The 14,179-nt window shown below is 44.3% G+C and overlaps 3 protein-coding genes across 14 annotated transcripts in view; 2 read left to right on the top strand and 1 right to left on the bottom strand.

The window, feature by feature from the left end:
- The first annotated feature begins 778 nt into the window (after positions 1-778).
- On the top strand, positions 779-5,682 carry FMRFa (FMRFamide propeptide). The gene is made up of 2 exons (XM_017072432.4): positions 779-903; positions 4,326-5,682. The coding sequence occupies exon 2, from the start codon at positions 4,326-4,328 to the stop codon at positions 5,400-5,402; it is 1,077 nt and encodes a 358-aa protein (XP_016927921.2). The 5' UTR covers positions 779-903; the 3' UTR covers positions 5,403-5,682.
- A 491-nt stretch (positions 5,683-6,173) lies between these two features.
- Positions 6,174-8,744, top strand: Etf-QO (electron transfer flavoprotein-ubiquinone oxidoreductase). Its single transcript, XM_017073682.4, has 5 exons — positions 6,174-6,545; positions 6,669-6,895; positions 6,947-7,518; positions 7,572-8,021; positions 8,080-8,744. The coding sequence occupies exons 1-5, from the start codon at positions 6,518-6,520 to the stop codon at positions 8,615-8,617; spliced, it is 1,815 nt and encodes a 604-aa protein (XP_016929171.2). The 5' UTR covers positions 6,174-6,517; the 3' UTR covers positions 8,618-8,744.
- A 1,955-nt stretch (positions 8,745-10,699) lies between these two features.
- The window catches only part of Mef2 (myocyte enhancer factor 2), a 48,222-nt gene continuing 44,742 nt past the window's right edge, over positions 10,700-14,179 (bottom strand). For 4 of the 12 annotated variants that reach the window (XM_036813663.3, XM_036813667.3, XM_036813668.3 and 1 more), the window contains 2 exons: positions 13,724-14,151; positions 10,700-12,141 (listed from right to left, as the gene is read on the bottom strand). In XM_036813663.3, the coding sequence (XP_036669558.2) occupies positions 11,975-12,141; positions 13,724-14,151 (595 nt within the window). In that variant the 3' untranslated portion in view covers positions 10,700-11,974. Of the gene's footprint in view, positions 12,163-13,253; positions 13,323-13,723; positions 14,152-14,179 lie in introns of all 12 variants that reach the window. The other 8 variants (XM_065863564.2, XM_065863565.2, XM_065863563.2 and 5 more) reach the window with 3 other exon arrangements.

Here is a 14,179-nt window from a genome sequence, read left to right as displayed (position 1 = left end):
ATGAGACGAGTCTCCAAAACTTTGGCCCTTTGGCCGGGCCATAATTACAGACTTCCGGCTTTTGAACAGTTTCGCAGCCCCACCCAAAAAGGCGAGTCTCAAGAAGCTGGCTAAAAAGCAAAGGAGGATGGGAATGGGGGTATTCTAAAGATGTGGGATGCCAGAGGCGCCACAATGTATCCTCTTACAGGTTACAGGGCCATAAAGCGCCATAAACGCCGCGACGGCAAGGGCAAATTATAACGCATACGGACACGTAGCCGATCCACTTGCTCGAAGGCTAATTGGACGTGCCCGGCCAGGATGCCCCTGCTCCTTTTTTAGCCGACTTAAAAGTGGGCGTAACATAACAATTGTGGGCGATTTGCATACAATTTGGTGCTCGAGTGGCCAGCAAACTGGCGTCGAAATGTTGCTACGTCATGGTTCTTCTGGCTAATAAGTCATCCTGAATGCGCACTGCTTTTTGGTCTTTTGTCCCGCTGACAGCCGCTGACAGGCAAAACAAACATATCAGCGGCTGACCAGAGTCCATTTGCCGACATTGTCAAGGTTTTTTCTACCTAAAAATAAGTGTATACACTATATACCTGCTAATCTGTTGCGCTGACTCGCGCTTTAAAGGCTCAAAAAACTGCAGTGGAAATCATAACAAAAGGACCCAGCTGCATTAAAGGTCCTTTGCAACCTTTGGCAACATGTTGCCGCAACACTTGTTGCTGCTCCTTGTGGCGCCTCCACAAAGGCAAGGAACCACAGCATATAAAACAGGATGTTTCGGCAGACATTCGCACAGAACTGTTCCACATTCGACCGGGCAACAAGTGTGTGTGTGCGTGGCCAAAAAGGATCCCCAGTCCCGACTTTCTACCAGTTCCCAGTTAAAAGGAACCAACTTCAAAGGTGAGTGTGGTGGGCAATGCAATCACTAAATTATCAGTTCTTTGGAACTGAATTGCCCTTCGGTGGCAATTCCTAAAAACAAATGGAGAAAGTTTTTAAAAAGTTCTGTCACAGTTCTGTTTTAAGAAAGTTATTAAATATCTTTTTAGTTCAGAGAGAAAAAAGGGAATCCTTGTTAAATCAAAACTCTTTTTTGGTGTATCAATGGCTTAAAATCGAATTTTATACTGAAGAACTAAGTACCAATGAAAAAAGTTGGTAGCATAAAATCTCTAAAGTTGTCTATAAGTAATTTTCGCTTTAGAAAACCCTAGATCTTTTGTTGACTTCCAAACCACTTCATAAAGTTCATGAGATATCACTTTCGTTTGGAACCCACTTACTGTTCATTCAATTGAAAATTAAACAGTATTACATCACCTAATTAAAATATTCTATCTAAAAACATAAAAATAGATAAGAGAGCAAACTTTTTTAAGCGTAATTCTTTCTGAAACAAGCCCTTTGACATTTGATATGCAGCCACATTTATGATTTACAATTTATGTTTAACAAATGCTTATTTATATAAATATTAACGATAACCCAACTCCCACTGAGAAACATGAAATATGATTGTTTAATCCTTAAAGCGAGGTAAATTTTAATTGGCCAACATAGCCAGCTAAACTAAAACCAACAAATTCGGTTTTGTCAACTTTTCGGCTCTGCCACCCAGAAAATTAGTTAGAGTGTGGGAAAAGTCAGAAAGGCCAGGAAATAGTTGTTTCTCGAAACTGGCAGACAGACACAAGGAATAGTAACAGCCGTTTCGGTTAATGAAGGCAAATTGAAATATTTATGAGTGCACTTTTGGGTCCCAGAGCAAAGCTACATAACCATTTGCATTCCCACCTGTTTTCACACCTCCAGGAAAGTGGTAAATGTGGAAAAATGGAAAAGAAGAAGTGGTGGACCACTATCTGGTGTCAGGAGAGCCATGAGCTCAAGAACTGTAAAGCGTGTGCAATTTTTGATTTATCGCCGACACTGGACAAGTGTAATGCCCCGCTATATCATTTGTCTTCGGCGGTGTGACAAATGATATTTAAATGTAATGTACCATATGTAATGCAATGTGCCATGCTGTAAATATGTCCTGAAAAGCAAGGATCTGCTGGTGGGATACTTCTGTTGCCAGGGCAGCTTCAACTTCAAAGATATCAAACGTATCTCATATGCCATGCAAATCAGTTTAGGCCTGGCCCGAATCCCCGAATTTCTGGTTTCATCTTCCATGCGCCTGCTAAGCGAATTAACGAGTTCGTTATTGATACCTCCCATTGCCATATGGCATATGCCCATTTGGGCAGGTGCCTCCTCCGCTCTTCTTCCTCCAGAATAAACAAGGCAACTGTTGTGAATTTTAAATGCACATTTCGGCATCGCAAATCAATCAGACATTTGGCAATTGTTGCCTACCCACTTGAAAATTCGCTGACTCCTTGCCTCTGGAGAGGCTGTCTGTCATATTTTCAGAGGCCCCGGCATGGGCATTGCAACACATCCAGTTTGAGCCCATAAATTACTAGTTTCCTCTTTATGGGACCCTTGAGTTTTTACCCCACCTGTTGCAATCGCAGGCTGCAAATGCAACTTCGGCTGCAACTGCAAGTGCAGTTGGCCATTAAAAACGCGGAAAAGTGCGTAAATATGCAAATCTTCAGACGGTTTGTCTGGGGCAACTTCATAGCACTTTGGAACACTTGAATGTGGCTCTGATTGTCGCCACATCGAATTAAGCGAGTACCGCTGGAAGTATGTTAATGTCCGCGGTTGCGAAGTCATCATTGCTCATCATCCGCCGACGTGGAGGTCAAGTTTTTGTCGTGAGTCGTCTGGCCAAGTTTTTAATTTTTCCCCAAACGGAGCACTCAAACTTCGGCTTCACAGAAGTGCTAATTGGCCACTGGTTGTCTTCGTTTGGAAAACCCCTGATTGCCGCTTGCTTTTTCTTCCTGCAACTTTGTTGCAAGCTTCCGCAAAACACATTTCAAAATTTTCTAAAATGTGTAAAAAATGGTATATCCATTTTTTAATGGCAATTAATAGTCGTTAGTAATGCAAATGATGTAGCTTTCAATCGAATCAACACCGTTAATTTCGATACGGTGGTTCGGCTTCTTATAATTAAGCTGTGTGGAGAGGTAACCCACACCCACATTTACGAACTCATAACATAACATATCACTGGGATCTTGAAAATTATACCGATACCTATCAAAAAGATTGTATTAATGTGCTTTACAGTCACAGTTTTACATTTTTTAGACATTTAAACTCTGTTTAGTCTTAAAGTGTTGTACCTATAACGTAAAACAAGGAATCGGGGTTACCAAACCATAGCCAAGCTATGATGCACAGAATAAAGGGTTTGATGACCCCGATTATCCATTAAATACAATTATGATCAGTATATATGTTAAGAGGCATTCAAAACATTTGCACCCAAGGGAACTTTAGTCAGTTACAATAATCTCTGACAAAAAGGTTCCCAAATATATTCCAAAAAGGAAGGTATCATATCATAAGTTTAAAATATCTTTCCTAACAATAACATTTAAAAGTGTTTCTTTGTGGTCTAAAAAGCATTATTTAACCCTTCACGGCTTAAAACCAATTAATCAGTTAGGAGAACCCTCTATGTTTAATCCCAGTTCTCCTAGAATAGAAAATTTATAGCCGGTTTTTCCCTGTATTTCGAAGTCTATTGATCTGAATCTTCGAAATAGAGTACGGAACTACTTCTGAATCTCTGCTAATGGCCTTTGTGATTCGGTTCTGGTTCTGGTGACCCCGACTGCCGTTGGCTAGTGCCATCTACCACCTGTTGCAGCTGGCACATCTCCAGTGCGGCGACACGGCACTCAGCGGATCAGCTTGCCTTGAGCAGGCCTCCCAGCCTCTTGAGGCACGGCCGTCACCATATCCAAAAGCCATAATCATTTGCATCTCTAATGGTGCTGCTCTGTCGTCGTCCGGACACCATACATCAACTGCTCCGGCCGCCCACCCGACTTCCTCCCAACGCCCACAACGCCGGGTGTCTCCAACAAGTGTTAATGCCTGTAAACCTGGTTATATGCCGTTGTGGGTGGGGGTTGTGGGTGGTTGGTGGTCGGTGGCTGAGTGGGAGCCCATTGTCATGCCATTGCGGTGGCCTTAATGCGGCTGGTTAACTTTTTACGCGCCGGCCCAGTAGATCTGGCCATAAATATCATGATGGTTAATTAGCAGGACACTTTGTCTGCGAGTCCTGGCGCGTGGCTACTGTTACCCTAAGTAAAATGAACAGTCTTAATGTGATTAAAAGTTGCAATAGATAACGCGAGATGCCACCACCTCATAATTATCATACTGCTTCTCTTTTCTTATCCTTGCAGATGGGCATTGCCTTGATGTTCCTGCTGGCCCTCTACCAGATGCAGTCGGCCATCCAGAGCGAGATCATCGAAACGCCCAGCTTTGGGGGCAACTCTCTGCAGGATTCGGACCCCGAAGTGGGTCCTCCGCAGGACAATGACCTGGTCGACGCACTCCTCGGCAACGATCAGAGCGAGCGGGCGGAGCTGGAGTTCCGTCACCCCATCTCGGTGATTGGCATCGACTACGCCAAGAACGCGGTCGTGCTGCACTTCCAGAAACACGGCAGGAAACCGCGCTACAAGTACGATCCCGAGATGGAGGCCAAGCGGAGGTCTCTGCAGGACAACTTCATGCACTTTGGCAAGCGGCAGGCGGAGCAACTGCCTCCGGAGGGCACTTATGGGGTATCCGATGAGGAGGACGGCGTGGCCAAGCGAGCCAGCATGGATCGTTATGGCAGGGATCCCAAGCAGGACTTCATGAGGTTCGGTCGAGATCCCAAACAGGACTTTATGAGATTTGGCCGGGATCCTAAGCAGGATTTCATGAGGTTTGGACGGGATCCGAAACAGGACTTTATGAGATTTGGTCGGGATCCCAAGCAGGACTTCATGAGATTTGGTCGAGATCCCAAGCAGGACTTCATGAGATTTGGTCGCAGTCCTGCAGAGGACTTCATGAGGTTTGGACGCACTCCCGCGGAGGACTTTATGAGGTTCGGGCGCTCTGATAACTTCATGCGTTTTGGACGCAGTCCCCATGAGGAACTCCGCAGTCCCAAACAGGATTTCATGCGTTTCGGTCGTCCGGATAACTTCATGCGTTTTGGTCGCTCTGCTCCACAGGATTTCGTGCGTTCCGGCAAGATGGACTCGAACTTCATTCGCTTTGGCAAGCGTGTAAAGCCCTTGGCTCCGGAATCCAACCTAACAAAGTCCAATCAGGGTAAGCCGGGCGAAAGGAGTCCCGTGGACAAGGCCATGACGGAACTGTTCAAGAAACAGGAGCTGCAGGATCAGCAGACGAAGAGCGCGGAGCTGGTGACCTCGACGGATGAGGGTAGCGTGGAGCAGGAACAGTTCTTTGGCCAGTAAAAGAGTCCCGACGGGACGCCTCCTTGTAAATAGATATTGACAAATGTACCCACGAATCGTAATTGATATACGTATATTCTCCCCACTTCACACGAACTCCCGATGAATACCTTAACCTTGAATTTTTAATAAATGGGCTGGATTAAAAATTCACCGCGCTTTAAAAATCTTAACTATTAATATACTTAGTGTAATATTGAATGCATTGGAAAGGTATGAAAAAGTCTTTTGCCAAAATTTCAAATAAAGATTGCTTTATTGTGCGTTATGGAACACCTTAGGTCTTGAGTCAATATTTCATTTCAAGGGCTGCAACATAACTCAATCTTCATCCAATACTTCGCTAAATAATATCATGTCCGCATTTTTTGCAAAAAAATGCTACTGTGAAATCATTTTCCCAAAACCGAAACATGCAAATTACAAATATTAGTACGTGCTTTTTGTAAGAAATGGACTTATGGACAAGTAATTATCTACAATCAACACTTGCCACTCAAACTGGCAAAAAACAATTAACAAATAAATAAGATGCAGTGTAAGTATGTGAAGAGTTTGTTAATGTATCAGTCTTATATATGTTATATAAGAAATAGGTTCAGCTATGATTCCAATATTTGCATACCAAATATTGTTTCGCAGATTTCAAAACCATAACGTCTTTTGAATGTTTGACAGCTCTAGACAAGTTGGTAGGTTTGTGGCTCCGCTGAACAATTTCCAAGATGGTTTGAGTCCCCGAAGAGTGGTATCTTTTAGTCCCATACTTTCTTATCGCCCAGCTGGAAGCATAAAAAACCGCTGCTTGAGAATAGCAACCAAACCTCTTTAGTTTTTCAATTTTATCAGTTTATTTGTATTCGAAATCGGCAATCTCGAGTACTATAAACCCATAGACTCACGGTAAACATTGCCAACGAACTTTGGACTGCGCTACGTCATCAGCGGGACGGGTCTAAAGTCCAACTTGTTGCACTGATCTTGTTGTTTGTGTTGTGTTTGGGACCCGAGTAAACACAACAACATATATACATACGATTATAGGAACAGTTTAGCGCAGCTCTAAGACTCTTCCCACTTGTTAACCCCTATTAGCTGAGGAAGGCAACAGAAAAATGTCGGCACTTTTGAAAATGCACAGAGGTAAGTGTTCCCAGAACCCAAATTTTGGGGATTACATAACCGCAAAGATGATGTCGCTAGACATGGACCTCTCAACCCCTGAACTTTGCTGATTATACAATGATCTATCTATTCCCCATCCAGTCCAGAGGCTCTTTAGGCCCAACTTGGTGCGCAGCATCTCGGAGGTGGCCAAATATCCCAGGATCACCACCCACTACACACTGAATCCCCGCGAGAAGGATGATCGCTGGACAGAGGTGGACATGGAGCGCTGCATCGAGGAGGTGGACCTGGTGATCGTGGGTGGAGGACCTGCTGGCATGTCGGCGGCCATTCGGGCCAAGCAACTGGCGGCGGAAAAGGATCAGGTAAGATCAGGATCCCCATCCTAACCATGCTTATAACTCATTTACCCACAGGAAATCCGCGTCTGTGTGGTGGAAAAGTCCGCCGAGGTGGGCGGACACATACTTTCTGGTGCCGTGATCGATCCCATCTCGCTGAACGAACTCATCCCCGACTGGCAGGAGCAGGGTGCTCCGCTCAACACGCCCGTGAGCAAGGACACCTTCTCCTTCCTTACCGGCTCCGGCCGGATCTCCATACCCGTCTTCAAGGGTTGGCCCATGGACAACCATGGCAACTATGTGGTCCGCTTGGGTCACCTGGTCAAATGGCTTGGCGATCAGGCGGAGGCCCTCGGCGTGGAGATCTACCCTGGCTGCGCTGCTTCCGAGGTGCTCTTCCACGAGGATGGCAGTGTCAAGGGCATCGCCACCAATGACGTGGGCATCGCCAAGAGCGGCGCTCCGAAGGACACCTTTGCACGCGGCATGGAGCTGCACGCCAAGACCACCATCTTCGCCGAGGGTTGCCGGGGTCACCTGTCCAAGCAGATCATGCAGAAGTTCGGCCTGAACGAGGGCAGCGAGCCACAGGCCTATGGCATCGGTCTGAAGGAGGTCTGGGAGATTTCCCCCGAGAAGCACCAGTGAGTAGCCCTAAAAGTTGACCACTTCCCGCTTTAACTATCCTCTTTTTTAGACCCGGTTTGGTGGAGCACACCATTGGCTGGCCTCTAGACCGTTTCACATATGGCGGTTCCTTCTTGTACCACTTGAACGAGCCCACTCCCACCATCGCAGTGGGCTTTGTGGTGGGTCTGAACTACAAGAACCCCTGGCTCAGTCCCTTCCAGGAGTTCCAGCGCTTCAAGACACACCCCAAGGTGCGCGATGTCTTCGAGGGCGCCACGCGAATCGCCTACGGAGCCCGTGCCATCAACGAAGGCGGCTTCCAGAGTCTGCCCCAGAAGCTATCCTTCCCCGGAGGCTGTCTGGTTGGGTGCAGTGCTGGTTTCCTGAATGTGCCCCGCATTAAGGGCTCCCACTATGCGATGAAGAGCGGCATGCTGGCGGCGGAAAGTGCCCTGGAGGCCATCAATGCGGACACGCAATCGACGGCTGGCGTAGAACCCACCAACTATGCGGAGAAGTGAGTTACGAAACCAACCATAGATACATTATAAAGCAACTTAACTTCTCTCTTACAGAATTAAGAACTCCTTTGTGTGGAAGGACCTGTACAGCGTCCGAAATGTCCATCCCTCGTTCCACAATCCCTTGGGTCTGTACGGTGGCCTTGTGCTCAGCGGCTTCTCCATTTTCATGGGCGGTCGGGAGCCCTGGACCCTGAAGCACGGCCCCCAGGATCACGAATCCCTGCAGCCTGCCAGTTCCAGCCAGCCCATTGTTTACCCCAAGCCTGATGGAAAGATCTCCTTCGATCTGCTCTCGTCGGTGGCCCTTACCGGCACGAACCACGAGGGCGACCAGCCCGCCCATCTGACCCTCAAGGACGACCGCATTCCGGTGGACCACAACCTGGCGCTTTACGAGGGACCCGAGCAGCGCTTCTGCCCCGCCGGCGTCTACGAGTACGTACCCAACGAGGAGGGCGGCAACATGAAACTGCAGATCAACGCCCAGAACTGCATCCACTGCAAGACCTGTGATATCAAGGACCCCAAGCAGAACATCAACTGGGTGGTGCCCGAGGGAGGCGGCGGTCCCGCCTACAACGGCATGTGAAGGGGTGGTCAACCCAGCCACTTTGTGTACCGCAATTGCATTTCCCTAGTTTTTAAAATTGAGAATTTGAACTTATGATTCGGAGTTAAGCCTAAAGTCGCAATAAAATTGTATAAAGAAATCAGGAGATTCAGTTGCCAAAAAGGTTTTATTTAAAATGTTCTACTATCATTTGTTCGGTTTTGTTCTCGTTTTTTTCTGTTTAAAACACCAACTTAATAGGTAAATATTGAATCCACAATCAATTTGTCAATTTTTTTTCCAAAACCTTTCATATTCAGTGCACGGATAAAACTTGTTTCTCATTATATAGTTTCACATATATATTCATGTATAATGTACTAACTTGTTTTTCACCAAAACGGTTGCATGTTCTTAGCTTAGAGTTACGATTTAGTTGTATATGGTTATTTGAACAGACACATCGATGGATACACTTAAGTGGGTGACCCTCTCTCCGAAATGCTCCCTAATCTTTGTGCACATCCGCATATCACTCCCAGACCTATCTAGAGTTTAGCTGAACATGTACAATATTCTCTAAGTGAGTTCAAGCACAAGTCTTTGAATAACTAATATATTATGATGCTTGTGGTGTGCCACATAAATCCCATTACAACAGTGCGTAGGTTTAACATTTTATCTAGGTATTATCCTAAAGGTACAGCGAATACGAATTTACACTCTGGACGATCCGTGTGCGGATCCCGACTTCTCGATTATTTCTGTGCTGTGAGTGGTCCCTGTGACCGTAGGACGTCTTCTAGACAGTCAACTGTACAGTGCGTCGATCAAATATACTTTACTCCTATCAATATCTCCTCCATTTCCTTCCTTCCTTCTTTTAACTAGACTACATATATGGGTTTCTGGGTAAGCCTTTCTTATGCAATGCCAATTGAAACGACCCTTTGTACATTACGTGCTGCTTAGTGGAGGTTATCTCTCTCGGGATTTCACTAGGGTTCGATTAGGTTAATATCAGTTATCAGATTTATCTACGCCTATTTAAATAGCACAATTAACACCTGTATTGAAATTTTTCACCATCAAGTTGTTCGTTATCATTATCATTTGCAATCAACATTGGTACAACATTCAGTTATATCTTCATGTATTTGTTTGTTCATCAAAAAGAGGCACTGTTTTTAAGGCAACACTACACAGTGAAGTTATATACCAGGATCAGGATCAGGATCTATATACATAAACCGAATGAGGTCCAAATCAAAATGAAAAAGTCTGGGAAAATCCGAAAAGTTCTTGCAAATCATATGAAAATCATTTAGGGTCAACAAAGGGTTGGGGTTACAACATTCAGTGGTGCAACAAGTATACCCACAAATATTCACATCACATTTAACATGTATGTACATAATAGGTATTTATAATATAACCAACAAGGAGCAGGCCATCTCAAGCAGGTCTTGGAGTTACTGGAGAAGACTTTAGACTATCTATAAGACGGACTGCTCTGTGGACTAACTAAGTGTATTTTACACTGGGTCCAGGGTTTCTCATCCTAAAAGTACGCTTCGGTTTTTGGCGAACCTCGGCTAGTTTCTTATCATATATATATATATATATCGTATATGGCTAGAAAATATCTTTCACGTGCTGGTAGACTTATAATTTCGCACTCCCGTTCCGCTTCAATCTGCTTAAATATGTATGTGTTGTAAAGCTTGTTCAATGGGGAAACCTGTAGAGTGTAAGTTTGCTTATTGTTTATGCTTTCGCCCGGCTGCATCTGCATTTTTTTCCTTTTGTAATTAAATATGCACAGCTGATGCAGCTCGTCTCCAATACAAATACAAATATACATAAAATATTTCACTTCTTTTGTTTTTTCTGCGCTGCTGTATAAAGTGCAACAGGTCATATGGCCAGTGCAAATATTTGCGGGCGCGTTTACCCCTTAGTCAAATATTGGCAATTTCGAAATGGGCAATTGACATTGACACAGGCGTAGACACGCCCACTGGGCCTGTTCAAATAGGGCCGGGTAAATTGTACAGAAAATAAATAAAGATATGGGATTAATCAAATAAAACGGGTAACGAAAAAAACAAAAACGAAAAATTTCTTTAATAATTTTATTTAAATTATATTTTGTTGAGTTGTTGTTGCGGTTGCGATTGTTGTTGTTTTACAAACTGCATTTAAATGTAAAAAATACAAAAACTTAGGCACAAGAATTTGAAACACTTCAAATTGAATAGAAATCCACTTTAAATTTAAATTACAAATTATGACTTCGTTTCGCTTAAGAGATGAAGAGAAAAAGTGTCTATTAAATAATCGCTTAAATCAAAACTAAATCATAATCATAAAGTGTGTGTGTGTATATGTACTTGCAAAGGGCTGTGATCTCGGTTCAAATTATGCAAACCAACCCAGCTAGAAAACAAATCGTTCGTGTTCGATGACGAACCGTTTATAAGGTATGTGTGCATAGAACAGAACTAAAAATTGACGATAAATTGCACAAAAAACTACAAATTATGATCGAACACTGAGTACATATCTGCTTGAGGGTCTGTGTTTTCTTGCTTAGAGTTTCTCAATCGTTTTTCTCATCGTATGACTTGTATGGTTTACGTATCTCGTAGTTCCCTACGAACTAAGTTTAAAACTTATGACACTAAAATCAAATATTTACAGCATAAAGAGCAGCTCTTCTCCATTTCCATCGTTTCCGTTTTGTTTTTTTTTTCCCTTTTTTCTTTTTTGTCTGCAGCATTTTGTCCTAAGATTAGATTTAACATTAACTTTAACCGTACTCGTAGGTGTATTTTGTAATTGGTAACTAAACTAAATCAGCTCAACACTCTAGCCTGCTCGAATCTCTCAGCAGGATGCTCTGCGTTAATATAATTTAAAATTATAACTATTACCGTAGGTGTGTGTGTGTGTGTATAATTGTAATTCATTTAAGTTACAATAACTATAGATATGACACTGTCACTGTTCGCTTAAACCGAAAACAAAACAAAACTGCCTCCAGTTTCCTTCCTAACTCTCTCTCTCTCGTTCTCAACTATTGCACTGGTCCGGAAACGGAGGACGCGATGGCTACGGGTGCTGCTGCGTTCCATAGGCCACCGCCGCCAGCTGCTGGCCATAACAGTCGTAGCCGGACTGCAGGAGGCTGTAGGGGCTGCGGGCCAGGTCCTTGCGAGGCGGGGGCGGCATCATCGCCAGGTCATCGCACTCCGCCGGCTTCTTGTTGCTGCTGCTGCTGATGGTGTTGCTGCTGTTGCAGCTGGTGTTGCTGCTGCAGCCGGTGTGGTTGTTGCTGTTGTTGTTGTTGTTGTGATGTGGCTTGTAGTGGCTGCTACCGGCAGCTCGTGCCGGCTATGTGCCCCATCCGCCCGATATTCTCGGCCGTTTGTGGTTGGGTGCATCGTAGTCGCCCAGTTGTTGCTGCTGCTGCTGATGTTGCTGCTGCTGTTGTTGCTGCTGCTGCTGCTGTTGCACGGCCACTGCGGCCAGACGCACATCCTGCTCGCTGCTCGGCGCACCTGCATTAAGGATAATGAAGTCTGTTAGACTATTAGTTCGATTTGATCCAAGGTCGCATGTGTATGACAAAGGCAGGCAGAAGGACATTCAGGGCGGGGGCGTGGCCAGACACTTGGACATTCAGCATCTGGCCAATGTGAGCTTGTTGTGTCGTGTGATTATGAGTTCGGCAGTTCTGGAAGGCACTTGGGACCGATTTCTCAGTAAAGTTAACTTATCGGAAAAATGTTGTTCTCAATACCATGATGGGTTTTATTTGACTGAACACTCTTAACAAGAGGTTACATTTTTCGGTTGAATTTTCAACTGAATCGTTGATAGCAGACTTTGTAAAGATTTTTCGTTCGTAAAGTTATCATCACATTGAGAAAACGAATTTTTCTTTCCTAATAATTTAACTTCTAGTCTTAAGTTAACTTTTCGAAAAAATGTAGTTTCTCAATATCATGTTAGGTTTTATCTGACTGAGAGCACTTAACTGGAGGTTTAGTTTGTCAGTCAAAATTATCACTCAATTGTTAATAACAGACTCTGTACAGATATGTCGTTTGCAAAGTTAACATCACATAGAGAAAACGAACTTATGTTTTCTAACAATTTAACTTCATGTTAACTCTCTCTGAAAAATATCTAACTATAACCTTCTAAGAATGTAACTTCATGTTAGCTCTCTCTGAAAGATATCTAACTATAACCTTAAGATGACATTGAGAAATCAACACTTCAAGAGTCCTTTTAAAATATATTTTTCAGATTATTCATTCATTACTTCCCCAGTGACTTCTAGAACTGCAGGTACTGTGTTTTTGGGTTAGCAGGAAATCGCTTGGTTGTATGGTTAGTGGAGGATAATTAACACGAAAGCCAGGCAAACATAATTTCTTTGGAATTTCACAATCTTTAGGGTCCCCCATAAACTCCAAGTAGTTAAAACTTAAGACCCACCCATTTCCCTAAAAAAGGATCAAGGAATTTCTTAACATTTACAAGAATTTTGCTATAGTTTTGTATGTATGCGTATATATAGGTGTTTGTATGTATATGTTTTTGTGTGTAAATGTGTGTGTGTGTCTGAATGTATTTTGATGTATTTCGTTTGTGGCCAATTTACCGGCAAAATTCCATCTAGGATTATGTCCCATTAGCGCGCGGTACGGATATCCTTCATACTTATCATGCCCTAAATATTATCACACATTGTTGTTGTTGTCGTTGTCGTTGTGGGTTAATGCAAAAAAAGACAATCGTATTATATAGTAACAATATTAGGAACGGCTTAGGTTGCAAGTAAGAGTAAAACGAAAATCAACGCGGCGTATACGTAATCTAAGGTTAAGTATACGCCCATTGGACACTTGAAATTAAACGTTAATAGATATATAGAGAGGACGTTTAGCAACTAGAATCATGCTGCTATAAGGATTACTTTTTTTATTATTTAATAAATTTGCAACTCTTTGGAAATTAGTAGACAAACGGCAGCAATTTTTGCAAGCGGAAATCCTTCGAACACGAGGGAGAAAGTCAAAGAACAAAGGAAAGGAGAGCAAGAAAGTGGGAAAGAAAGGAGTAAAGGCCTACCTGGAGTGGGTGTTAGGTGGCCCGTGGACGAGGGCCGCGAGTTGGGCATGACCAGGTGGTGCTGCTGCGCGTGGCTCAGGACGCTCAGATTGGTGGCCTGCTCGACATTCCCATTGCTGCCGCCTCCTCCACCTCCTCCTCCTGGCCCCGAAGGACCTCCTGCCAGGACACTGACGTTGTTCAAGTGCGTGATGACATTGGCTGCGCTGACGGATACACCGCCTCCCCCACCACCGCCTCCTCCTCCGCTGGCATTGCTACTGGTGCTGCTGCTGGATCCGCCACTGCCCGTGGAACCATTGCTGTTCTGCTGATGACCACTGGCGGAGAGATCTCGCGGCGGCGACTGCGGCTCGGCCTTGACCTTAATGGAGACGGGTGAGGTGGCGGGCGGCGGCGTGCTATTCGAGACAGCCAGGTGCGAGAGACTGTAAAGGATGCATATACAAGTTATTG

The sequence above is a fragment of the Drosophila suzukii genome, chromosome 2R (assembly GCF_043229965.1).
Source record: "Drosophila suzukii chromosome 2R, CBGP_Dsuzu_IsoJpt1.0, whole genome shotgun sequence".
NCBI classification, from domain to species: Eukaryota; Metazoa; Arthropoda; class Insecta; order Diptera; family Drosophilidae; genus Drosophila; species Drosophila suzukii.
The sequence above is the reverse complement of the archived record's forward strand: the minus strand, read 5'-3'. Positions and strand labels throughout refer to the sequence as shown.

What these genes read in the sequence shown, in the direction of transcription:
- FMRFa (XM_017072432.4), top strand. Translation starts at nt 4,326, where the DNA reads ATGGGCATTGCCTTGATGTTCCTGCTGGCCCTCTACCAGATGCAGTCG.
- Etf-QO (XM_017073682.4), top strand. Translation starts at nt 6,518, where the DNA reads ATGTCGGCACTTTTGAAAATGCACAGAG. An exon ending in TGGCGGCGGAAAAGGATCAG is followed by an intron (nt 6,896 to 6,946) that starts GTAAGATCAGGA and finishes ATTTACCCACAG; the next exon opens with GAAATCCGCGTCTGTGTGGT. An exon ending in ATTTCCCCCGAGAAGCACCA is followed by an intron (nt 7,519 to 7,571) that starts GTGAGTAGCCCT and finishes CCTCTTTTTTAG; the next exon opens with ACCCGGTTTGGTGGAGCACA.